The sequence below is a fragment of the Carassius auratus genome, chromosome 30 (genome assembly GCF_003368295.1).
Source record: "Carassius auratus strain Wakin chromosome 30, ASM336829v1, whole genome shotgun sequence".
NCBI lineage: Eukaryota > Metazoa > Chordata > Actinopteri > Cypriniformes > Cyprinidae > Carassius > Carassius auratus.
Genome location: NC_039272.1, coordinates 633,637 through 659,834, shown reverse-complemented (window position 1 = coordinate 659,834; position 26,198 = coordinate 633,637). Strand labels below are relative to the sequence as shown.

Sequence of the window (26,198 nt, the reverse complement as noted above, 5' to 3'; positions counted from 1 at the left end):
GGATCGCGAATCATTTGAGTCAGTTCGGGAGTTTGTAGAGGGGTTGGCGAATCATTTGAATCAGTTCGAGGAATCGGAGCGGGTTCGCGTATCATTTGCGTCAGGTCGGGAGTTCGTAGCGGGTTCGCGAATCATTTGAGTCAATTTGGGGATCGCGAATCATTTGAGTCAGTTTGGGAGTTCAGAGCGTCTTCGCGGATCATTTGAATCAGTTCGAGGAATCGGAGCGGGTTCGCGAATCATTTGAGTCAATTTTCCGGAGTTCGGAACGGGTTCGCGAATCATTTGAGTCAGTTTGGGGATCGCAAATCATTTGAATCAATTCGAGGAATCGGAGCGGGTTCGCGAATCATTTGAGTCAATTTTCCGGAGTTCGTAGCGGGTTCGCGAATCATTTGAGTCAGTTCGGGAGTTATTAAAAATCATTTTGCACATTTTATTTACGTTCAGTAGTTCTTTCTAGCTCAAGCAAATCCACAAACTAATAAAATGATTTATTATTAAGGGCACCTGTTGACTGCTGTATATAAAACCCCTTCAATTGTTGTTACATCAGGGGATGAGGTGAGTCATCAAAAAATTATTTGTGGCTATAATAGAGTACCGGTACCTCTTTTGGGCCACTTAAAGCACTGCTAATAACTCAATCGAAACACCTCCACCTCGTCCAGACCACTACAGACGGGTTTCAGCCCAAAGCCTGGAAACAGAGAGCAACTTCAGCAGGATCTCTCTAACACTATACTTCACTTCTGTCTTTCCTTCTCAATCCCTCGAGTACTCAGAAGTGCACTCCTCTTTTAGGTGAAGTGTACTTCTGCTGGCCTGCTCATGTTTTCTTGTCGAGGAAACGGTTGAAAATGTTTGAAAAAGGTTTACAGTGATTATAAAAATAAAAAAATCCATCCATCCATATTTGAACCTTTTCTGAGCTTTTAAACATGGATGTGTCAAGCCAACATTAAACGTTTGTCGTGATAAACTAGGTAGGCATTAGTTAAACTGTATGAATGAGTTTATGAATGTTTGAATATCTTTCTAATTACAGTAATTTTAATTCAACTTTGTACAATAAAAATCACTTTTTCACAAATCACACAGTTATTCTGAAAATCTGAGTTCAAAGTCAATCAGTTTTTTTTTTTACCTCTGTATTTATTTAGGTTTTCCTGTGTATTTGCATTTTTATTTATTTTATTTTTAAATAAAAGAGTTTATCACTAAGTAAAGTGTGTCTTTTCCTCAGCCATCGTGGAATATTCTCGAAGGGGCAATATCTCAGGTTTCACACGGCGGTCAGAACAAGGAAAAGAAGTCACGGAGCACTTGAACCTCTCTCTCTCTCTCTTTCTCTCTCTCTTTCTCTCTCTCTTGGGAGTGAGTGAGTGGAGGACCTCAGAGCTGGAGCTCCCACTGTATGTTCCCTTTAAGAGCTCATCAGCGTGCATATGTCTTGTTTTTCAGTCGAAATTATGTTGTTTTTGACCTCTGAGGTCACGTGATGTCAGGCTGTATCCACAAAGCACACGCTAAAACTTTATGCACTTCAGCTTGAATGTGAAATGAGTTTGCCTCATAATTGTTCCATTGATTTCATGTTTAATTTCAAAGCCATGCATGTCCAGATGACGGATTTAACTTTTTAGTTCTATTTTCTTGAAACCAAAAATGAAACCAAAAATTATGCTCATTTTCTTAAGGAATAGTTCACCCAAAAAGCAATCCAAGATGTAGAGATTGTTTCTTTTTAACAGTTTTGGAAAAAATACAAAATAAATAAAAAATAATAATATATTTTTTAAATCTAATAATTTGTGTATTGGTTCTGTTCTGAAGGGTCGTGTCCATGTTCCTCCAGGACGAACATAACTAGATTTTTTTCAAATTGATTTCTGACATTTTTTATAAGTTTATGTGTAGCAGCCAGATTCATGTTACCCCCAATACTGCTCAGTCTGATATAAGAGCCTGTCCGTCTAATGAGACTAATCGCCATGAAACTGAAGTTAAGAGTCAATGAGAAGTGTCTTTAATTCAGTAGTACAAATCCAAATATGATTAGATCCTGTCAGAAATAGCTGAAATTCATTACGACGGCTGGCTGATTGTAGTTATTTATCATCCCTGCTTCGGGAGTAAACAAAAAAAGCTGTAAAGTACAAGGGCAAAGTCTCACATTAAATAACATCAGCTTCGACAGTACATGGAAAACAAATGACTGTTATTAGATTGTGTCCAGTTTCCAGGACACGCAGAGACAGCTCTTGATAAATCGCCATTTATCATTGCACTTTTATTTATTCATAGACAGATATTGAACTTACACAACAATCTCTGTCTAAAAACGCTGGGATTCTTGTGTTTTGATGGTCATAATCAACAGGCAGTCTGTGGGAGGGCTGTTCTGGTTTGTGTTGTTAATCTTTAGGTGCCCTCACAGAACAGACACACGTGACCCCTGACCTCTGACAGTCTCTAATCTAATACATCAGTCTGTCTCTGCCCATGACATCACTGCTTAACTCTGATTAATTTACTCTGTGTATTCTTACCCTTAATTTTTGTGTATAATTTTATAAGAGCACATATTAATTCTGTTATAACTTGTTTAATCTTTAAAGCTATTACATTTAAATTATTATTTTGTGTGTGTGTGTGTGTGTGGTAATTTTAGTAACCTTAATCTTACAAAATGAGTACATAAAATTAACAAAATTTCAAAAAATAAAATAAAAATATGTGATATATATTACGGTAGAAAAAAAGTACAATGGAAGTCAATGGGTGGCTAGTAAGAATATGGTGAGTTTATAAACCTTTTAAATTAAAAAACTTTCAGTGAATCTGAACTCACAGTGAATGAGGAATATCCCTTAAAAACAATAGTTCAAACCCCAAAAATTATAATTCTTTCATTATTTTCACTTTTGTTGAATACATTTAATTAATGGAAGAGTAACTCTCTCTTTTTTTATTTAAATGCTTAAAAAAATGCAAATGAAAAAATAACTTATTTAATCAATAATTTCAACTGATTTGTAGTGAACACGGAAAATGCTAAATATAAATACCTTGACCCAAAAAAATTATTTAGTCACCCTTGTGTTGAATAAATGATCTCAATAAAAGAATGGGTCCTGTTATTTATTTAAAAACTTCTGAATTAAAATTTAAAATGTATTTGTTTACTTGCTCCTTTAGAAAAATGGAATGCCTGTTAGATGCAACACTTCCTTTCCAGGTCTCTCCCTGATTATTTCCTCCAAGCACTCATACACAGAGATGGATGCAGCAGCTGAAGAGCTCACACTTCTCACACTGTCATCTTTCACAGCAGACAGAGAGTGTGCGGAGGACTCAACAGTTCATTAATAATGGAGCAGCAGGCGTGGGATCCACATCCCTCTACCGGAGTCCGTCCCAATGGAGACGTTCTTCTCAAGTCTCAGGTATTCGCTCACAGGTCACAGAATATGAGTTGACGTACAGAGCACATTTCAGAGAGATAAGCAGAGCACAGACTGGCAATGATCCAGGATCTGGGCTGCAAACGCTAACTCTGTAGACCCCTTCCTAAAGCGAGGGTCCTTCATAACCTGGAGAGCTGCTCAGATGCTGTTCTCTTGTTATAGCACCACTGCGGTCTCTAGCAAGACATTTAACCTCACACTGCTCTGAAGGAGGGGCTCCAGGTCAATGTCAATAAAGCCAGGAATACTTGATGCAAGTATGCAAACATTGGTGTTTTTTAATGCATTGCAAGTGGTGCATTCTTGTGCATTCAGGTGATTGTGCACCAAACATCTGATTAATCACGAGTGACGAAGATTTCTAGAGTAAGGGTGTATTTTCATTTTAGCAATCCATCTGGAAATCAAGGGTTAAGGTTGAATCAAGGAGCACTTTTGAGAAGTGAGGAACTAATCCTTCATCTCTATTTGATCCTCTAACTCTAGCACTCTATTCTAATTCTATTCTTAAAAAGAACAGAATTTTAGACTTGGAAGCTGAAGGTAACTGAGACTTACATTACATGAGACATCATTAATCCTTTGCTGATTTGACTGCTTCTATTGTCTTTATTTATAAGTCACTTTGGATCTTCTAAATTACTAAATGTAAATGTAATCAGATTTGGCAAAGTTTGCCAGTTGGAGACAACAAATCTTTGAGTGATTCCAAATATATATGACATCAATTCTTTTGTGAAGAACACATTTTTTTTTTCACAATGACAGTCAATAAGGTCCAGTACTGTTTTGGATCACTCAGACTTTTATTGTACATCTGAAAAGTAGCACGCTCAATTCCTCCAATCAGAAACAAGCTTGAGTGATGACACTCAATCTGCACAAGCTCCATTCTCTCTCTGCTTGTGGAAAAGGAGCACCATCGTTTCACCTCAGTGGAAGTTTTTAGCAAAATACTGATTTCTGAAAACAATGAAAGTTACTTTTTGGATGTACAGCACTTTTCTTCTGCAGTTTAAAATCTGTTTAAAAATAAAACGAATATTATCTACTCATGATCTCATTCAGTTATTTTCTTAATGTGTCTATCTTCTACCATTTCAGTAAAGTTTGGTTAAAGACCAATAAAGACTAATAAAGTTCTTAACTCATTAGCTGATTATTGTGTTTGAGTAAAATATATTTAAATACTAAATTAAAAATAAAATGTATGTGTGTGTGTATATAAACATGCTAAAATACTAAATATTAAAATATTATATTAAATAATTGAAATGGAGCTACCACTAGAGTAGATGCCTACTCTTCTGCAAAAATAGAAATATTTGCTTTTTGAATAAAGATGATGCTTCTGCTTTTGTAGCAACTCTATATATATTTCCATGCATTGCAGTTTATGAGTAATAGCTGGTGAAATGTATTTACTGTAGTTTGATGTCATAAATAGATTTCTTTTAATTATTAATATTATTTTAATGTTCCGTGAGGTTTACTTATAATGCACATTTTTGCACAAAAATAAAGAAATGTAGGAAAATTATTATTTTCAACCCTCTTTCTAAAATGATCTGTTTTTAAGGGGCGTGTCCTTTAAGGCTCCTCAGGAATCAGCCACTGTAAATGAGTCTCTACTCAACAGATCACTCACATTTAATGTGATCAAGTGTTAAGCGAGTGAATGACAGGGGGCGGGCCCTATGGTGAAAAGATTACTATTTGCTGATGCCTTGCTCTGGAGGCATGTTTATGCAAATATGTGTGCATTGTGGCTTAGTACCTCAGATCCAAAACAAGCCATTTTTGGAGCTTAATTAAATAAATGCTTTGTTTATAAGGAGGAGGATGTTTTAATGGTGCAAAGAGCTCTTAAATGCCAGACAAAAATCAAGGCAAGTTTGATTTCTCATGTGGTGACCCCTTTAAAAAGGGCGGCTCATTCATACATTTGTAAAATACACAAGAAGGAGAGCAGAACTGAAAAGGGGAGGAGCTAGATCGATAGCGCCCCCTGTGGCAACACTGAAAATGACAGTTGTGTACACTGTACCAGACCAGAAGCAGACTTCACACGCTGTAAATAATTGAGCGACGCAGCAGACGACACTTGGAGGACGGAAACACTCACATTTGACCTCAGACCACTTTTATTTAATTGTGGTATTAGACAGTCATCATCAATTTTGCATGAGTCTTTCTGTTAAGCATCACTCGGGATGGACTAGATGATGAGTGATGAGGGATTATAAATGTATGCATTATTAAGAAGACTGAGAATATAATGGTGCAGAACAGAGAGGAGGGTTCTCCAGCTGTCTCCTGGGGGGGGGTTGCCACGGCGACAGGGGGCCACATGTCTTAAGGGCCTCATTTTTATGGTCAAAGGACCCCATTGTTCTGGTGCTAAGCTGCCTTCACTGGGTCTGCGGGATGGGGGAGAGGGGTTTGCCTCCTTCACACGCCACCGAAAACACTTGGCACAATCATTTTAACCCCAACAGCAGCACACGCTCACCATCAGATCAGCTCATAACAATGCATTAGTTGTCTAATCACAATCGATTCGTTGATTTATTGTCAGTTCACCCTAAAATGAAATCAAAACTGTGAGACTTTGTGCAACACAAAGATATTTTTAAGACTGTTGGCAACCAAACAGTTTCTGGTGCTGTATTGGAAAAATACAACGGAAGTCAATGGCTACTAACTAACTGGTTCAAAACATTTTATTTTCTGCTCAACGGAGGAAACTTGTGCAGGTTTGGAACAACTTGAGGCAAGAAATATATCAAACTCATGGTGTGGTCACTCAGATAAAGTGAATCTTGTTATTCTGAACTTATAATATTCAGTCATCAGAACAATCTTTCTGCTTTTTGTGTAGTAGATGAATACAATACAGTGTGTAAGGCCTTGTATGAGCGTGTGAAGGCCTAACTGATCACTTCCACTAGATGGCAGTGTTATTTCTATAATAAAACTGAAGAAAACAGTCTAGCCAGAGCCATTCCAACTAAATCCCAATAAAAAGCAAATCTTCAGCAGCATTGGGAGAATAAGCACTGGTCTTCAGGTGTGAGTCTGTTGAAATAATGCCTGACCACAGGACATAAATAATTAAACTCTGTTGCAGTGTTATTTCTCCCATGGACTGCGGAGGATTGATTCACATAAAACACATCATGTGTGTGTGCTAGTAAACAAACACAGCTGAATGGAGACTGCTGCAGATGACTGTTGTAATGCTTTCCAGGTTGCTTATTTAGTTTTGTGGGACACTGAAATTGTAGAGTAAATCTAATTGTAAATAAATAGTTCTTTCGAACTCCTATTGTGCTCCATTCCCTCGTTGAATTTTCCATTAGATTTAAACACAGTCGGCTGTTTCGCAGCACAAACTGAACTACAGGTGCAATGCACAACTGAGGAAAAGTGTCAGATTATAGTCATGAGAGAACTCTTGCATTTACAACAAGAGTCAGATTCCTATGAACCGATGTTATTAAGAAACCTGCCGAGAGCATGTATGGGATATATTTGTGATAGAAGTGAGATTTCTACATCATCTGAATAAATAAGCTTTTATTATCTAATATATATATATATATATATATATATATATATATATATATTCATAAAAATATTGTCTTCATAAATTACTGAAAAATTAGATATTTAAATTAGAAAAACAGCTGTATACATGACGTTAGCCATTATATTGTACTGCAAAGGCGGTTTTGTTTTTTATGCATTAATTACTATTTTAATGCAAGCAATTACAGTATATTAGTAATGAGAATAAAACATTGCATTATGAGAACGACAATGTGCTTGACGGTCAAAATAAATGACAACACACTAACAAAATATTTTCTATGCAAAATATATATTTGTTATTGTTGATGGTTTCAAAGATGATAATGATCCGTGTGAGATTTAAAGCAGGCATTATATTTTCTAAACTAAAGCTCTGTGAATGACAAACAATGGTTGAAGGTTTGGATGCAAATATTGTATTTCGCACGACTAAACTGCGAAGTATGCAAATTTTAAATAATAAAACAAAGAATGGGATTGCCACAGGAACAGCGATGCATTCACCCAAGAGAAGATTTAATGAGTAGAAGTCTTCTAACAATAATACAATCTTCTTTCATCCATCCATCAACACTAAAATGCTATAAAAAAACAATTTAAGAAATGTAAAACATTGCATAAGAGAACACCGCAGTATTTGATCAGAAGTTGATTTGGCGGTGATTAAAGGGTTAACTGAGACACAGAAGATTGCGGAGAGTTTGGAGCTGGTTCCTGAGAGAGAAGTGGCTCTGAAACCCCACTGAGTCTTCCTCGTGTCTTCCTCCGGCTCGCTTTACTGAGCTCTGGAGACGTGTGGTCCACCCAGGCCAGGCCCACAGCCTGAAGGTCCACGCTCCTCCGGTTCCTCAGGCTGCGTCGCACAGAGCCTCGACTCCTCGACACCGGCCTCAGGATGTCATCGATGCTGAAGTCCGCTCGCTGCCAGGGGGCCAAACCCGGCTCAGTGAGTCCAGAGCTGCTCTCTCTTTCATCAGTTAGCTGCTCGTTCAAGCTCTCAGTGTTTATGGAGTCCATCTTGCAGCTCATCACAGAGCGTGTGGTTTCCTGATGCTCTGGACTGTCTCGGCACACTGAGGTACATCCAGGCTGCTCCTGGCTCTCAGTTTCACTGCTAATAGCTGGACTGTCAAGCTCCTTTCTTGTGTCTGCACAGGAGCTACGACGCTTGCGCACGGGTCTCCCTGAATCACGTCTGGCTTTGGAAGCCTTTGACGCCAGGTTTCCTCTCTCTGCGGAGCTCAAGGTCTGCTGGATCTCATTGGTCCGTGTACAAGCGGTATCCAGACTCACCGTGGGATGATGAACCGTCTCGCTTTGGGGAACGCTGGGAGTCCGAACGCAGTCTTGCTCTCCATCTGCATTGGAAGAGTAAAACTGTTACATGTTTAAAACACCAGCAGATCTAGATTGTAAAATGCATCCAGAACACAAACTCATATAACCTGTTCTTCCATGCAACACAGATGGAGATATATTGAAACATACTTTATTTATTTATAAAATGAGATCATATAAGACTGCTTCTAAAAGGACATAAAACCCCATAAAACGAGTGAGGGCTAATTGTGTGCTCGAGTCCAAAACTAACGCTGCATTACAGCTGTGTAGGAGGAAGGGTCAGAAAGATGGAGTCATTTTGACCCTGGAACTCAAAGGTCTCTGGGGAATATTAGTAGCAATAGACAACAATACACAGTGTTCGTAATATACATTGCTAAGAACTTAATTTGGACCACTTTAAAAGGTGATTTTCTCAATTTACTTTTTTTTTTTTTCTCCCTCAGATTCCAGATTTTCTAATATTGTCCTAATCATAAACCAAACATCGAAGAAAATTTTATTTATTCAAATGATGACGTATAATTCACAATTTTGAAAAATTGACACTTGTATTACTAGTCTTCAGTGACACATGATTCTTCAGAAATCATTTTAATATGCTGATTTATTTTTATTTTTTTCTGTGCTGAAAAGGATTAGAATTATCATTATTAGAAAGTAGAACCGAACAGCATTTTTTAACAAATAACTTAATATTTTAAAACCTTATTCAACAAGGATGCATTAAATTGATATAAAGTGACATTTAGACTGTTATTAAATTTCTTTGAAAAAAAAAAAAAAAAATACAAATCTTAACTGGACCTAAACTTAAAGTGATAAATAAAAATAAAAAATAAAATATATGATATCAAACCTAGAGCAAAGGGGATACATTAGTAGCAAATAATTATTATATTCTAGAGCAAAGATCAGTCAGAAAATGTTAAAAGCATCAAGTTTTTACAGTCATCCCAAAGACATTTCTTTTACCACTACATCCAAATCATCTCATTTATATTAACTCATTTTATCCAAAGTGATGTACAATTAGGAGACACACAAAGTGATTCTTCTAAAAGAGGCAAACAGACACAGGAAGTGCTTGTAATTAGTGCATTAATCAGTCCATTCGGACCTCACAGTAGCCAGATCCTTAGAGAAAAGGCTAAATTTGAGCTTCAGTTTAGTTAAACCTCCACGATGTTCAGTCAGTTTTATCAGAACACACAACATTAAGAAGTCAGGAATGAAAGGCTTGGACAAGCGTACCCATGTGTTTTCCTGATCGAGGCTGTGTTGGCGTGCTGTTGAGACTGTCAGACGTCTTCTCAAATATAGGGCTGAGAAGAGGGTTTTTTGAGGCAAAGTCTCTTTTCCCATAAAGAGAACGATCCACCTCCTTATTACCAAATCCTCTTTTTCTTCCAGACGTCTTCTAGAAGCAAGAAAACAAGCAGCAGTGAGGAACACTGACAGACTTCACACAGATCAGCCATCATGCTATTTATATCCCAAAGTCACATTAGTGCTGTTGTGTCCGGCTCAGTTTGATGCCAGCGTTAATAACCGGAGCGGTTCACCAAGACTGATCACATGACAGCGTCACACCTTCATCATCCTCCCTGAAGCAGACGCTGCTGCTGTACGAGAGCTTCTCCTCGTCTCAGGATCCTTCTCTCCTGCTTGCTGAAACAGAGACGGAAGAATCAAGTTATCTCTCTCTTTTGATGCCGTTCAATAAAAACCCTGAACGAACACACACACACAAATATCTGGGATTTCTAACCTACAAATCAAGTTTTAGGACTCTGTAAAATAAATACAAAGTGTCAGATAACTCTCTCTCTCTCTCTCTCTCTCTCTCACACACACACACACACACACACACACAGGAGGAAGGATTATGCATGCATCAATATACAAACTGCATATCTATTTGGACAAAATTATTTTGAAACCTGAAACGCTCTGAATCTACAGTTAGGAGAGGCGACTGCTCACCTTTCTTTTTCTGCAGCGAGAGCGAGTTTCTTTAATGCTGGAGTTAAATGAAAGAGTCTGTTCAGAGCTCGCTGAAGACTTCTGCTCATCCTCTGCTGCGGACCAGGAAACAGGAAGCAGACAGATCCATTAACACAGTACTCACACGCTCTCCTGTTCATAACACACACACACACACACACACACACACACACACACACAGTCTAACAGCTAAAGTAATAAGATCAGTTTAACAGTTCAGTTCTGCTCATTAGTTTGCATTGTAGAATCTCTAAGAAATGTATAACAATGATCATAAAAGTAGCATTTTGCTTTTTTAATTTAGTACAGCCCTGAGGAAGATATTTGACTTAATGCACTCCACAAGACACAACAAACTAATAATAAGTTGGAAGGTGGCTTGCTCTTAATGAATCTTACATACAGGGTTTCTGCAGGTTTAATAAACGCAAGAGTCAAGACAAATAAAATAATACACGGAACAATACAATGCTCTCTAAATGTATATTTCATGAGTTGAGCAACATGTGTTGTTGTTGTTTCAAGCACAAATTCACTTAATTCTCATCATTTTTTAATCATCTTCAGTTTGCATCTTAAGCTAATATAGATCTCGATTTAAGGAGGTTTAAAAATTCATTTTGGAAAACATGAAGAAATACTGAGGAAGACAACTTAATTTGTTTTGTTTTTTTAGCAATTTAACACCCAAACTTTATGAATTATGATTTTAAGACCCTTTTAATTAAGACCTGCAGAAACTAAGCCACATCACACCAAAAAAACAATCTGATCAGATGCATTTCATAGATATTACATATACAAATTTAAATAAACATGAACTCATTTTTTCATTCTATTTTGCGTCAAACTTTCAGCATGGAAATAAAACCTTATATGCACTTACAGAGGGCAAGAAAGAAAGCGTGCTTCAAGAAGTGGAAGAAAGCAGATCTCACCGGAGAGATCCAGCGGCTGATCACCAGAGGGACATGACGGCTGTGACTTCAGCGCTTCATCCTCTTCCTCTTGAAAAGCAGCGTTCATAACTTCAGCGTCTTCAGCCTGGGGCTGCTCTCGGTCCTCAGCAGAGACTGCATCTGTTTTAGAAACACCATTAGAAAACACAGCCAAGAGAAACTCTCCAAAACCTTTAAAAGCATCTCACGACTCACAGTCCTCAGAAGGAGACTCGTCCTCCATACTGGGAAAACTGATCTGAGGAGAAAGCACATAAACCAATTCAAAACTTTAAAAACAAAGACATGGTTTCGTGCTCCAGGGTCAAATATATACTTCATCTACAATCGAATCAGTTCTTTAAGAGAAGCTTGTAAGCGTCACACCTTCTGGATCTCTTCGAACACTTCATCTCTCGGCTCCAGTCCATCACTGGGTCTGTGTGGAAGCAGCACAGGAGAGGCTCCACCGCTCGGAGGACTCCTGAAGTCAGGATCGGAGCGCTGAGGGGTCTTCAGCAGAGAGCGTTTAGGGCCCGTGGATGATGGAGGGTGTTTCGGGGTGCCTCCTCTCTGTAGAGGGGTACTGGGAGGGAGAGATCGGTCAAAGAACTCCGGAGAGAGCGGCGCCCCGAAACGAACACGCTTCTTCTGGAGGACAGAAGATAACACGCTCTCATCTAGAAGAGGGGAAAAGTTTAAGTTTAAGCAATAAGTCTAATAAATGTTAAAATGCATAGCACTAAATTATACGGCAATTCTGAATAGTCAAAAAAGTCAATGGTTAAATAAAAAAAAAAAAATAGAAGTTTAAAAAAAGATGCCATTAAACAAATAAAAATATACTGTTTTTATGTAGTTAGTTTGAAGTTGAATGTGAAATCATAGCAATATAAAAGTAGATTTAAAAGCTTTAATGTTAGTTGGGATTAATCACGATTAATTTCATAAAAATGTGCGATTAATTACTTAAATGTTTTTTTTAACTGATTGACAGCATTACAATATATGTAAATATTTTCTAAATGTATATTGTGTGTGTCTTTATATATAGATCATATATACAGTACACAAAAATTCTGTAACGTATTTTGTATGCGATTTATCATTTTGACAGCACACATAAATACATAGTCATGCCCCAATGTTGGACACCCAACATAAATAGGATCAAAGAAGGCTGTGAAAAATAATCTGCATTGTTAATCCTTTTGATCTTTTATTAAAAAAATGCACAAAAATCTAGTCTTTCATTGTATAATAAGAATTTAAAGTGAGGGGAAATATCACTCTGAAATAAATGTTTTTCTCTAATACACATTGGCCACAATTAAGGACACTCTTTTATTTAATTATTTTTTAAACCTCCATTTGCCAGTTTAACAGCTCTAAATTTTCTATTTCTATTCTATTTACATACACACACACACTAAGAGATCCCTTACCCTCTGGTTTTGACAGCATGGGTGAAGACAGAAGCTCATTCTTTGCATCCGAATCCAAGTCTGAAAGAGGCCTTTGGCTTTGAGACGTGAAATGTTTCAACTATAGACATAAAAACAAAAAAAGAGCACAATGTTAACTGCAGGAACACCTTCTGAGTTAGAATGCCATCCACTTTACCTGTGTCAATAGCACTTTAACAGGCTTCAGAAACATATCAAACATGAGTGTTAATGCGGATCAGTTTACCGCTGGCTCTGGTTGTGACGTGAAGGTGTGGCAGGGGAGTGGTGTCTCAGTAATCTTGTCCTCACAGTCTCTCAGTGGGGCCCGGCGACGCTTCTTCCAGGGAGGAGGCGTCATCGAAGCGTTCGGGCTGTGAGCTGTCAACATGTTCTCCTTTCCTGCAAACACACAGAGATGACAAAGAAATAACGGCTCCTTCTACATGAGAAAATTATTAATCAGTGCCTTAAAAATTGAAGTGAATCAGCAGTTGCTAATTGTTCTCAACAGTAGCCGACTAAAATGCATAAAAGACATGCAGAGAAAACTAAAAAACGGCTTCTAATGAATCGAGATCATCACTGATCCATGAAAGACAGAATTACACATCTAACATATACAACTAAAGAAATACAGTAGCTCATAAACTACAATAAATGTGTCCTGCAGCACAGAAGCAGTCTTCAGGAGCACAGACGTATATTTGTAGCAATAGACAACAAAACATTGTATGAGTCTCAATTATACATTTCTCTTTTATGACAAAAATCATTAGGATATTAAATAAAGATCATGTTCCGTGAAGATATTTAGTAAACTTCCTATCGTAAATATATCAAAACTTAATGTTTGATTAGTAATATGCATTGCTAAGAACTTCATCTGAACAACTTTAAAGATGATTTTCTCAATGTTTAGATTTTTTTGCTCCCTCAGATTCCAGATTTTCTAATATTGTCCTCCTAACAAACCACACATCACTGGAGAGATGATTTATTCAGCTTTCAGATGATGCATAATTCTCAATTTTGAAAAATGTAAATTTTTAAAGACTGTTTTTGTGTCCAGGTTCACAAATATGTTCATATAGTGCTTGTAGTGTTGAGAAAAGGAAAGAAATCCCATCCAGTGTTCAGGGTTGACATTATGAATTTAAAAAATTAGATGCGATGTATTAAAATAACTATGCTGTCATCCCTCAAATGTCTTGTTTACGCTTTGAAGAAATCTTCAGATTAAAAAATACTCTAAGTGAAAGACTGGATATGTCTTTTCAATCTTTTGTATCAACACTGAAAGCTCGCTGAAATGTGAATATTTATTTTAAGACTCATAATCATCAGTTGATTTATTCTGCACCTCGCTCTACCTGGGATCAATGGAAGAAATCAAACGTGTCAAATTTATTACACTGCCTGCTTATTCTGATTAAGTTCAATTATCTGGAAATGGCACACAATGACGGCATGACATTCTCTTAATTACTTCAATTTCATCTGGTCCTACAAGACTGCGTCTGAAACTCATTCTGTGTTTGTGTTGGCAGCATTCTGAGGAGAGACTGACCGTTCTTACAATCTTGAGCCAAAGTGCTTTTATCACTCTCATTCTCCTCTTTTTTCTTCTGTTCATCCCTCTCTTCGTCCTCCTCCATCAGACTCTGGAAAGCAGCCATCTTCTTCTTCAGAGAGTCACCGCGGGACAGAAACGGACTCCCTTCAAAAATCTTCATGAGGACAGAGCAGAAAGTCACAACTGCATCAACATCACCAAAAAAACCTATGCTAGCCTGAATGCAAAAATAGCTATATGCATTTTGCATCGTAAGTTAAATAGGCTCATATCTGTAAGTGTTGACATCAAACTTTATTGACACTTGGTAAAAAAGATTTGTAGAAATGTATAACATCAGTGTCTCATCAATGTATGCTCTGCAGTGAATGGGTGCCGTGAGACCAAACAGCTGATAAAAACACCACAGTAATCCACAGCACTCCAGTCCATCAGTTAATGACTTTTGTGGAAAGCTGCATGTTTGTAAGAAACAAATTCAGAATTTAGGGTCATTTGTAAAATATCTATCCATGATATTTCTTTCTCAAGTTAAGTCCAAAACATGATGATTATGACGTGCAACAACAACTTTTATTTTACTGGAGGATGCAATATTATTTTGTTTCTTATAAAAAAAAAAAAAACAGCTTTCCACTTCACATGGCCTGAATTGATGGACTGGAGTGGATTGGATTACTGTGATGTTTTTTGAGTATATTTTCATCTTTGGATGAACTTTTCCTTAAATGTTTAAATGCATTATGATTAATTTTGCTTGATCCTGTGTTGGGACAACATTTGATGTCCGATGTAAATCTCTGTGTCCTAAAGCGTGTCCCCATCCATCTACCTGCGGTGTCCGAGGAGGAGTTTGTGCTGCTTGTTTGGCTCTGAAGCAGATGAGGGAGTTTGTTTCTGGAGATCCCCGGACCCCAATCGTGGATCTCCTCCTGGCCTTCAGCTGAGCAACTCGGGATTTATCTGAGAAGAAAACTCAGTATTAAAGAGATAAGAAATATGACAACAGTGTCATTAAATACTCACCCTCATGTCGTTCCAAACCAGACGTCTTCGTTCATCCTCAGAACAGAAAGAAAGACATCCTCGATGAACTCCGTGAGCTCTTTGACCGTCTGTAAACATGAGGATACTACTACCACCATAAAGGCTCAGAAACATAGCAAAGACATCGTTAAAATACTCAATGTGACATCAGTGGTTCAACTGTAATCTTACGAAGCTACAGAAATAATATTTGTGTGCTAAGAAAACCAAAATAATGATTTTATTAACAAGTAAACAGCGTATCCGCATTCATGCGTTATTTACATATGTGATGCTCCAAGATGGCACTATATGGTGATGCGGAGGAGACGAATTGTTTTTCTTCGTGCACAAAAAGTATTCTTTTTGCTTCTAAAATTATGCCACATGGACTATTTTACTGATGCCTTTGCTTTGTTTCTGGAACTTGATTGTGAAAAGACCTTGCGGTCTATGAACGGTCAGAGAGCTCTCGGAGTTCATCCAGAACATCTTAATTTGTGTTCTGAAGACGAAGGGAGGTGTTTTCATTTTTGGGTGCACTATCTCTTTAACAGAGCCCCTTCAGTTCATTCCAAACCCATTAAATACAATGCAAACATTTAAAATAAAACAATTCAGTTTAAGAACTCAGAATGATTCAGTTAATCAGTGATACATGAGGAAGAAGATGATTAAAACCGGTTTATTGTTGTTAACCTTTAATCCTGGAGGAAGGTAGGAAGCTGTTTGTTGATATGCCGAACTGTGAAGGAGAAAGTGTTGAGAAATCCACATCTTTAGCTTCAGTGAGCTCCATTCTTGAGTCCAGGACATAAAATAAAAGATCTGGGAGAAGAAACGATTTGATGATGAGAGAGTTTTAGAAAGAGCTTCCAGATTTACTTCATGGACGTCCGTTAGTCAGCATCAAAACATCAGTTTTCTTTAAGAAAGATTAACATGTTTTAATACAGCAGTGCAAATAAAAACACAACTACAGGTTTCTTTAGATATCGAAAAGTTTCGTTAAATATGTAAAAACAAGTCTTGTTTGTATTGTAACGTTAACGTTAAGTTGGTGAACGTTCAAACTTACCGCGCGTCTAAATATCCTTCCGCTCTAACGGAAAACCGGGAGCACCTGGATTGTTTTTAAAATAAACGACTTATTTTTACCGCCTTAAATCTTTACGACATTTGTGTATTTACATATTTTACTAATTTAAAATCTGTTTTTGTATGTGTAGTTTCATGACACGAGAACGCACCTCTAGTTCTAACGCATCTAGACCACGCCCTGTTCGTATGAATCAGCCAATCAGGTTTAAGGAAAAGCATCATGTGCTTCAAACGGCCAATCATATTCGGCCGTACTGAGCGTATCTGTTGCACGTTGAATCACGTTATTGTACGTAGCCTCGTTTAAAAAGTTTTTTATATCACAAAAAAAAAAAAATATTTTTTAGAAACAATTTCTAAATAAACTGTAAATGTGCTAGACGTTATAATATAGGCAGTATGTAACTTTAATAACAAAATAAATACTTAAGCATGTTCAATACAAACTAGAAATATACATTTTAAATAAAATGTCATGCACATTTAAGCATTAAAATTAAATTAAATTTTATTTTATTTTACTCCTAGATCTCCATTGTCTGTCGGCATTTGTTTTATAACATAGAAGATCTGATAACCAAGTTGCTAAAATAACGAAAGCTTATACCAATTTAAAACAAAAGTACCAAAGAGCATCTTATTGCCATGATGTGTCTGTGTGAAAGAAGCCGTTGCAGGAAACCTTGACACATCATGTAAAGATAGAGAATTGGTTTAGCATCAACTTTCACCAAAAGCACTGCTGAAATCCACTAATTAGGATCCAGTGACAGTGATGGCTGAGTCACCGTCTCTTTGACGTGTTCTCACCGTGCACCCCAGTTCTGTCAAACATTGTTGAGATCTTGTGTTTTTCACATTAATTCTTTGATGCCTGTGGTAGCATTAAAGCTGGGCTGCAGAACGCCACTTTAATTTCTTATTAGCAGTTTGCCTCTAACTTTAGAACACACACACACACAAACATTTATATATTTTTTGTCTTGTTAGCAGGGTTTTAAAGCTGATCCGATAATCACATTATATCCTGCTTCTGTAATTTAGACAGTTCGTAATTCTAGTTTTCCACGTTACTCTAAAAACCTAGCAAACTGTTCATTTCCATGTGAAAGAGAATGACACAGTTTATAGGTTGCAGAGTGCAAGATCAAAAGCTGCTTTAAATGAAACTGATCAGTCATAATTTATTCCTTAAGATATTCAGTCAGGCACGACACACTGCCTACATCTCGGAGGAAATAAATCGTGTGATCTTGAAATATCTCGCTCTGTTTGACTGGAGGTGTTTCTTCGTGAGAGATTGAGCTAAGTGTGGATGTCTGAAGAAACTGTCTGCTGTCTTCTTTGATCTTTGTTGTTTGCTGTCTACGATTGTCACCTTTTCATTGCTTTGACAGATTTTAGGAAGCTAATTGTGAATTATGGTGAGCAGTGCTTGCCGTTTGAAGTTGCAAAGAGACTACTTTAACAATATCAAGGTCACAGTTTTATAAACTGATGTAAACTCCAATTAACTGCAAGTTGCTTTGGACAATGTCTGCCTAATGCATGAATGTAAATGCACTGTACTTTCAAAATGGGCAGAAATGGATGCAAAAGAAAAGATGCATGACAGGTGCATATCAAAAACTGCTGCACTGTCATACAAGCGATCATATAACTTCGGAGGAATTGTAAATATGGTCTTTTAATTTTATGAGATATATAATTTGTCTTTCCTTTTTGGAGCTTGGCAGCTTTCTGTCATTATACACAAAATGACAATTTCATGAGAACTTGATTTGATCATTTAGTCCTTCATGTGTATTTACCACAATGTATAAATACTTACTAATTGCAATGACACAGTGACACTGTTTTTTTTTTTTTTTTTTAATGTTCATGCATGCACACAAAACCTTATTTTTCATCATTTGGGAGGATTGCAAGAACATATTCACTTTTGATTCTTTGCTTTCACTTCAAGGCCTCCTGGATCTCAAGAGGGTGTATAAAATATTTAACATTCATTTATCAATTTCTGTTTATTTCCTTAACCAAAACAGTGAGGCTTATTTAAATTCATGCAAACGTGTTGTAATGAGACTATTTTGGCAAAAGAGCAGAAAAAAAATGTATTCTCATTTTGTCAGGGATCTGAAAACAAGAGTAATTGCTGAATGAATATTGGACTTTGATTTTTTTAATAATGTTAATTCTTGCATTGACTGTGAAGCCTTAAATAAATAAATGAACAATATATGAACAGAAAATGATTCTGGAATTCAGGATTAGTCTTGAGATTGTGGAGGCACTGAAGTGAAAACAAAGTGTGAAAATCTGAATATGTTTTTGCAATTATTCCAAGTAATTAAAAATAAGGCAAGCTCAATTAACATGCATGCTGTGAGCAAGCCTTTGACTAGATGCCTTAAAGAAATCTTTAGCAAGTTCATTTTTGTAACTAATTTAATTAAACATTTTTGCCAGTGTTGTTTTTAACCCATTAAGTCCCACTACTCACAATAGTGATCATAAATAAGGTTTTCATTTATAAAGCTCTATAAACATGATCAAAGCAGTTTAGTTCCTGTTTGCATCTTGAGAAGATGATGCTGCATCAAACCTAACATGTTAACATAAATATATGACAAAGATTTTCGGTACACATTATCTTTAAGGTGTCTGGTATTAATATTTGAATTCACATAAATTCAGTTTTGGTAAATGTGTTTTTTTGTATTTTATTTCAGTGTTCCTATCAATGCTGTATAAGGTTTCTCTTAAAAGCTAATCACAAAGCTGCCGAGTTAAACTTTTACTAAGGAAGTCTTGAGCTCAGAGTAAGGGGGCGGGGCTGACTGCTTTGCTATGGATGATGTCATCATGCTTATTAACTATGCACACAGTGATTGGCTGATAGTCTCTGTGAGAGATTTATTCAAAGAATTATTGTAGCGTGATATTATGTTGCCATATTCAAATAAAGGTTTAAAAATAAAACTGTTGCCACATTCAAGTAAAGATTTTAAAATGCAGGCTAAGTGTATATATCTTCAGCTAATCATCAGCCTCTTATGTGTATGCTTCTAATCAATTAGTGAATATGCATGCAAACATTGTTTTAATTAACAGAGGAGAATAATCATAGCTGACAGTAATACATGCAAACATAGAAGAAAATCAAACTGGACGCAAGAACAGCTGCTTAATGAAAGCACGAATATAATCAAAGGAAAATCTGGAGTTGGAATAAGCTCCAAAACCAAAAGAAGATGCGTTATGAGCTACTTTTAGCCTTAAGATGTTTTGTGTATACAGGCCCCATCAATAAGATGCTGTAGGCCTATAAAACTACATGTTTGTCTTGAGGTGTTGACAGTAGTTACTGGAAGCTGGGAACAATCAGGATTGCGGTGGGAGATGGTCCACACTTCCCCACGGAGCAATGGATTTCTGCTGAGAGCTTGGCCATCAGACGTGGTGTGAGGTCAGTCTGCACGAGACACATCTTGGAAATCTACCAAATGATTCAAGCTGACGGCCAGAATGGACCTGGGGAGGTCGTTAGAGGACTTTACAGGGTCACCCCGAATCAGTTTTTGTCTCTATGAGCTTTACACATTGCATTCTTTGGCTAATCTGCACACTAACAACTGATTAGCATTTACAAACGGGGTCCGGAAGCCTCTGTAGGTTGCAGGAAGTCTATGGAAATGTTTGGAGAAAATCATAAAACATAATGTTTAATTTCTATAGCTCAACAAACAATCATTTCATACATAATCAGTTAAATGAACAGTAGACATCTGACCAAGTCCGAGACATGAGACACAATACAGTGCAAACAGTTTCCATTCAAACAGAGAAACATAACAGCTTTAGAAGAAACTAATTATGACCAGCAGTATGTTTAACGAATCAGTTTTGAGTTTAGGTTTATATTCATGCAGTGTGGTTATTGTGCTAAGAGACATAACACAGAAAGACCTGCCTCTCATTGACGACAGATGACATCTCAGTTCACCTCCAGATGATCGAAGAAGGAATATAAGGAGAAAGTAAGTCAGAGAGTGATTTAAAAAAGTAAGCAGATTAATTTTGCAAATAACACGAGAGGACACATGTGATAAGAGCAGACCGTTTGGTGTCAATTAACATTCCCACAGCAGAGTTGTGAATATATTGCAAGCGGAAGATAGAGTGCACTGGTAGTCCAAAATAAATAAATACATAAATAAAAATAAGAGCATTACATTAGTCAAGGAGAGCTGTGATAATAAAACCACACATCAATGGAGAGATGGTTTCTTCAGCTTTCAGATGATGCATAACTCTCAGTTACGAAAAATTGACCCTTATGACTAATTTAGTGCTCCAGGGTCACAAATATGTATCTGTGTCAAGTTTTTTGACGGTGGCAAATGGAGTAAGTGTTGCTTCTTTATAAATACAGGACTCTCATATTTATTTAAATAAATAGTGAAATATTTATTTAATGAATTTTACATTATGTCTTTGTGCATTCTGCTGTCTAGAGACTTGTCATAAAAATAATCAATCAAAAAATAAAATAAAATATATATATATATATATATATATTTTTTTTTGCGGAAGCAGGATGAAAAGCACTACATAGACATTCTGCATAAACACCTGACATTTCAATGGCATTTTAAAGTCTAAACACATTTAAATAATCATACACAATCTACTCGCTGTGAACTGACATCTGCTTTTATTTTCTGTTGTTATACACATTTATAAAAAATAAGGGCATATGTACAATGGTAATAAATATCAACTTTTTATACAAGCAAAATAAGTTAATTAGTTACCAAAAAAAAAAAACACATTTTTTTAAGTTATCTTGGATTGCAAGAAAAGAGATTTCCGTAATACAAAAACTCACAAAGTAACAGCAGGTTTAAAGCCATATGAGTTAAAATGAACTGCGGTGACCGTATTTTATTTTTGTGTTTCTAATCAAGCAGTAAACACTGGTCAAGCCATGCATGATGCAGACAAGCATATGCAACACTTCTAGTGAAATTATATCTGACTTTAAGTCATTAGACAGCAAACAGTGAAATTAAGTTAGAAGCCCACCCTGAGAAGTCCTGGCAGAAAGGACTGGGTCCTTGTTAATCTGACATCTCTTGAGGCTATTTTAACACAAAGATCTTTTCTGACAGGTGTAAACTTCCCTCGTATGCAGTAGATCGTAGACTAGTAAAGAGCCAATGACAGAATGGAAAGCCGCTTGAGAAAATCGTAAAGCTCTCATGCCACAAAGAATAGCATTCCCCCGAAACAAGAGTAACAAAGATTTCAGACAACACTTGAGCTCTGTGCAATGGACACATTCAAGAACATAAAATAGAGAATAAAAAGAAACGTAAAACAGAAGAAACATGTGTGCAGTCTGCTTTGGCTTCACCTGAGGTGAAGAGGCACAGGTACAAAAACTGGTTGTTTTTCTTCCTTTCTTGAAATATACGAGACTATTGGTTTGTTGTTGAATCTGATACGATATATTTAGCAGAACATCATGCAGCAAAGTATGGATCCGTGATGAGCATCGCAGTGCCTCTCCACCCGAAGGGTTATGAAAAAAACCCCAAAAATCTTTTGTCTTCACAATCAGAGTCAACGGAATCAAACGTCCTTCCGTTTTTGTGTTTAGTCTTTAAGAGTTGCAAAGCCCACACTGAAAGACAAAAGAGAGTCAGTTTTTAGCTTTTATAGGCTATTCAGACAAAATCTAAATAAGTCAAAATATGTCTATAAACAGTGTTTTTGTCGTTTTTTATATATATTAAATCATTAACAACTTTTTTTTCATAAAAATATTCAAAATGAACAATAATGATAATAATAATTGGTATTATTAGTGTTGTTGTTATATTATTAGACACAAGATATATTAGTCTGTTTCACATATGAAGAATTATCTGGTTTAATACACTACCGTTCAATGGTTTGGTGGGATGTAAAGCAATGAATAATGTCTGTCTCAAATAAACATTGCATATTAGAATGATTCCTGAAGGATCATGTGACACTGAGTGATGATGCTATTATTTATATTTTAAAATATAGCAGCAAGGGGTGTTGTTTTTAATGTTTTCTTTTTCAGCTTGACGCAGAGAATCAGGAAAAAAAATCATGTTGGTTGTAACCTGAATATTTGCAGAGATATGAGCAAAAAACTTAAAATTCCTTATCATAGTGCCACCTATGGTCTGATTGGGGTGTGTGTGTGCACCTGGGTAGTGGGGGAGATTTGGGACCATCCTGCCAAATTTGGTGTTTCTACGTGTTTCTACGAGACACTTTTAGGGCAGGAAAATAGAAAACATTTCACAATACTAGAGTTTTTACTGCATTTGTGATCAAATAAATGCAGCCTTTGTGAACATAAGAGACTCTTCAATTTTTGAACGGTAATGTATAGTTTCAAACAAACTAGGTCTCACACCTTCATATAATTTCAATTAAGGGGAAACATCCCAAATATAGGATTAGGTGTAGTCTAGTCTCACCTGTGTCTGATCAGCCGTAGCATTCACTCTGGACTTCTTCAGAAAGTCCAGCTCCTTGTAGTCAGTAAAGAATCCCTTTCATGCAGAACAGTTCGGCTTCATTACACGAGCGGAGTCTTCTAAACCATCTTTACTCCATCATGTGGCTCCATTGACCTGCTTTATCATGTAGGCAAACCCTGGGGTTGTACTTCATTTGGCAGTTCAAGCCAAATATCTACAATAATGCACTTGCTGTCGCATCCGACACAGTCTTAGTACAACATTCTGTTGCATGCTACTAGCACTCGTACTCCTTTCACATTTCAGATGAGACTATCAATCGTAAAAGAAGAAGAAGAAGAAATCCTTGCAATAAACAGACATGGAAAAACCTCACTATACATTAGTGCTGCAAGTCTCAGAAAAAAGACAATGTTTAAAAAAGTCACTGAGCTGTGAAGAAATAAAGGCAAAGCATTTGTTCATTATTCAAGTCTTGTTTCGGTTTTACAGCTCACTCTCTCGTCTTTAATAATTTCTACTCTCCTCGAGCGTGATTGTCATCAAGCTTTGATTTAAGTTTATGCATGTCCTCGTCTCTTCTCTCAAAGGGTGCAAAAAACATGTCGGAGGCAAGCGACCTCAAGACCTCGAAATAAACTCTCCATCCTCTTGCAGCTTGCCAGATGATTGGGATCTGGTGTCAGATCGGACTGAAAGCTACATCTGGTACCTGCGTCCAGCCAAGATCAACACGAGGCCATGCTCTGGTCCTTTAAATGCAGACATCTACAAAAGCTTGGTTGAGTGTTGATAATCCAAGGGAACGTCGTGAAGCACGATGGCCTCGTGAGATGGAAGTGCTGACAGAGAAGAAAGAGTTTGCGGATGAAGAGAGTTCCCAAAGCGGGAGGGAGGTAGGTGAGGTTTTCTGTCGTTTTCCTGCGGGGTTTACACAGAAGACTCCTCGGGATTGGCGTCGGGAAGCACGCTCCTCTGCTGCAGAGTTTTCCGGAGCTCTTCTTTGAATGGACTGGAGTAGTCGCTATCTCGGCCGCCCATTCCGATTCCCATTCCCACTCCCATGCCGGATCGCTCCTCTCCGGCCGTGCTCAGATTGAGCCGGATGTATCCGTTGGCGCTTGAGCTCCGGATGTTGGTGAGGCTCAATCGGCTTGGAGAGTGAATAGGCTGACCGGGAATTGCACTCGGCGATGCCGAGCTTCCGGTGGAGCACAATGCATGCCCAGGCACGATTTTTAGGGAGCCGTCGGAGTAGTAATAATTCGCCCCCGTTTCCCAAAAGCGATCTTCATCGTTTGGCATCTTGCTCGGCACAAATGATGGCTGACTTGGAGGCTCTTTGGGCATCGTAATGGGGTACACCAAAGTGCTCTCCAGTGGCTTCATTTCTGCACCTTTTCCCAGCGCCAACTTCAATCGTCTACGAAGATACAAAGATGCAATGAGCAGCAACAGACAAGCAGCACCCAAAGTGATCACCAGGACCCAGAACAAACTCATGCTGCCATCCGGAGCGCGCGCCTCCATGAAGACCGGTGCGCTGGCTACCACCGCAACCTGGTACCTTTCTGTCTGGAACTTCACGCCTTGCTCCTCCGAGTAGCAGATGTAGCGGCCCGCTTGAAGGGACCCGGCTTGGGGAATGACGAGAGCGGCGGAGGGCCGGTCGAATCGGGGCCCGGGGCCTCACCTTCCACCAAGGCAAGCTCTCGTTCGTTGAGCTCCCAGAAAGGCTGGGCTAAGTTGGAAACCAGATGGCAGGGCAAAACCAGATCCGACCCAACAACCACAGTCACATTTCGCAACCTAGAATGATCTGGGGGAAAAAATAACAACAACAGCATTAATATATTTCCATTTTAAAATAATATTAAAATAAATAAATAAATGCATTACAGGCTTAATTTGTTTTTACATTTTGCATTTTGTTTCAGTAATAGTTTCTGCTAAAAATGTGAATGATCTGAGAGGAAAAAAGCAACATTAATATGATATTTTATTTTTTGAAGTTATAATAAAAATAAATAAAATGTAAAAAAGTTTTTTTACATTTAGCATTTTGTTTCATAAAAACGAAACAACAACACTAATATATAATCAAAATAAATACAATTAAATAATCTAATAATATAGTCTAACTTTTTTTTTACATTTTGAATTTTGTTTAAGAAAAACCACAACAACATTAATATATGATATTTTCTTTTTTAATTATAATAGAAGTAAATAAAATTAAATAAATGTAATAATATAGTCCAACTTTTTTACATTTTGAATTTTGTTTCAGTAAGTTTCTGCTAAAAATTGTAATGTTCTGGGGATAAAAAAGCAACAGCATTAATATATGATATTTTATTTTATAAATAATAATAAAAATTAATGAAATGCAATAATATAGTCTTATTTTTTAAGTAAATTTTTGCATTTTTAGTAATGGGTTCTGCTAAATATTTAATATTTCTCTTCAGCTATTGACAATGATAAAATTATTTTAAACAAAATTATGTTCTTTATAGATTTATTTCTTTTTTGCATTGTTAATATTTGCTGGTATTATTTGTTTGTGTAACATTTTAATTTACAAAAAAGTAAAGGTCATTTTAATTTTAATTTTAATTTAATTATAATAAATAAATACAAATATATATGTTTATACTGTATTCAGGTCTCACCTTCATTAAAATTACAAAAACAAAACAAACAAAACAGGTAATTCATTTTCATTAATATTAAAATAAATATGTAAGTTAATACTGTGCTTAACATATTTATTAGACCACGAGTATCCACAGTAGTATTTCTAATGCCAAAATGTAATTATTGTTTAAACTCAAAGTTTTACAAGCACTTTATTATTTTTTTAAGATGCCAACTTACAGTTATTTACTTGCAGTCCTTAATAGGATTTAATTGTAAAATGTTATGCTTGGTTAATTTCTGACTTCGGAGAGACGTTGAATGTGCCAGCTCAAATCTTTTGTGTACAAACGTAAATTCATTAAGACTACTGAGTTGTTTCAGCTTGTTATTGCCTAATAAATGACAATACAATATTTAATTTTAAACAAGACAGATTCCTTAAATATTAGTGTTTTCTCTTATGACATGGGGGTCTAATAAACATGTGTTTATTTCAATCATTGTTGCTGTTTTCCTCAGTATCTGGTACA

General features: G+C 36.8%; 2 protein-coding genes across 4 annotated transcripts; both read right to left on the bottom strand.

Moving 5' to 3' along the window:
* Positions 1–7,559: 7,559 nt before the first annotated feature.
* On the bottom strand, positions 7,560–16,689 carry LOC113048753 (cell division cycle-associated protein 2-like). 3 transcript variants are annotated; one of them, XM_026210579.1, is made up of 13 exons: positions 16,476–16,689; positions 16,097–16,225; positions 15,204–15,334; positions 14,366–14,525; positions 13,043–13,197; positions 12,796–12,895; positions 11,738–12,030; positions 11,567–11,609; positions 11,351–11,491; positions 10,392–10,486; positions 9,999–10,076; positions 9,660–9,825; positions 7,560–8,422 (listed from the first exon to the last, which is right to left on the bottom strand). In XM_026210579.1, exons 2-13 carry the CDS (start codon positions 16,194–16,196, stop codon positions 7,728–7,730), a joined length of 2,157 nt encoding a protein of 718 aa, XP_026066364.1. In that variant the 5' UTR covers positions 16,197–16,225; positions 16,476–16,689; the 3' UTR covers positions 7,560–7,727. The 3 variants fall into 3 exon arrangements, with proteins under 3 accessions (XP_026066364.1, XP_026066366.1, XP_026066365.1); XM_026210581.1 differs by having other exon boundaries at positions 9,660–9,822; XM_026210580.1 differs by having other exon boundaries at positions 10,392–10,483.
* A 4,380-nt stretch (positions 16,690–21,069) lies between these two features.
* Positions 21,070–24,675, bottom strand: LOC113048752 (semaphorin-4C-like). The gene is made up of 2 exons (XM_026210578.1): positions 23,023–24,675; positions 21,070–22,187 (listed from the first exon to the last, which is right to left on the bottom strand). The coding sequence occupies exon 1, from the start codon at positions 24,553–24,555 to the stop codon at positions 23,956–23,958; it is 600 nt and encodes a 199-aa protein (XP_026066363.1). The 5' UTR covers positions 24,556–24,675; the 3' UTR covers positions 21,070–22,187; positions 23,023–23,955.
* Positions 24,676–26,198: the final 1,523 nt, after the last annotated feature.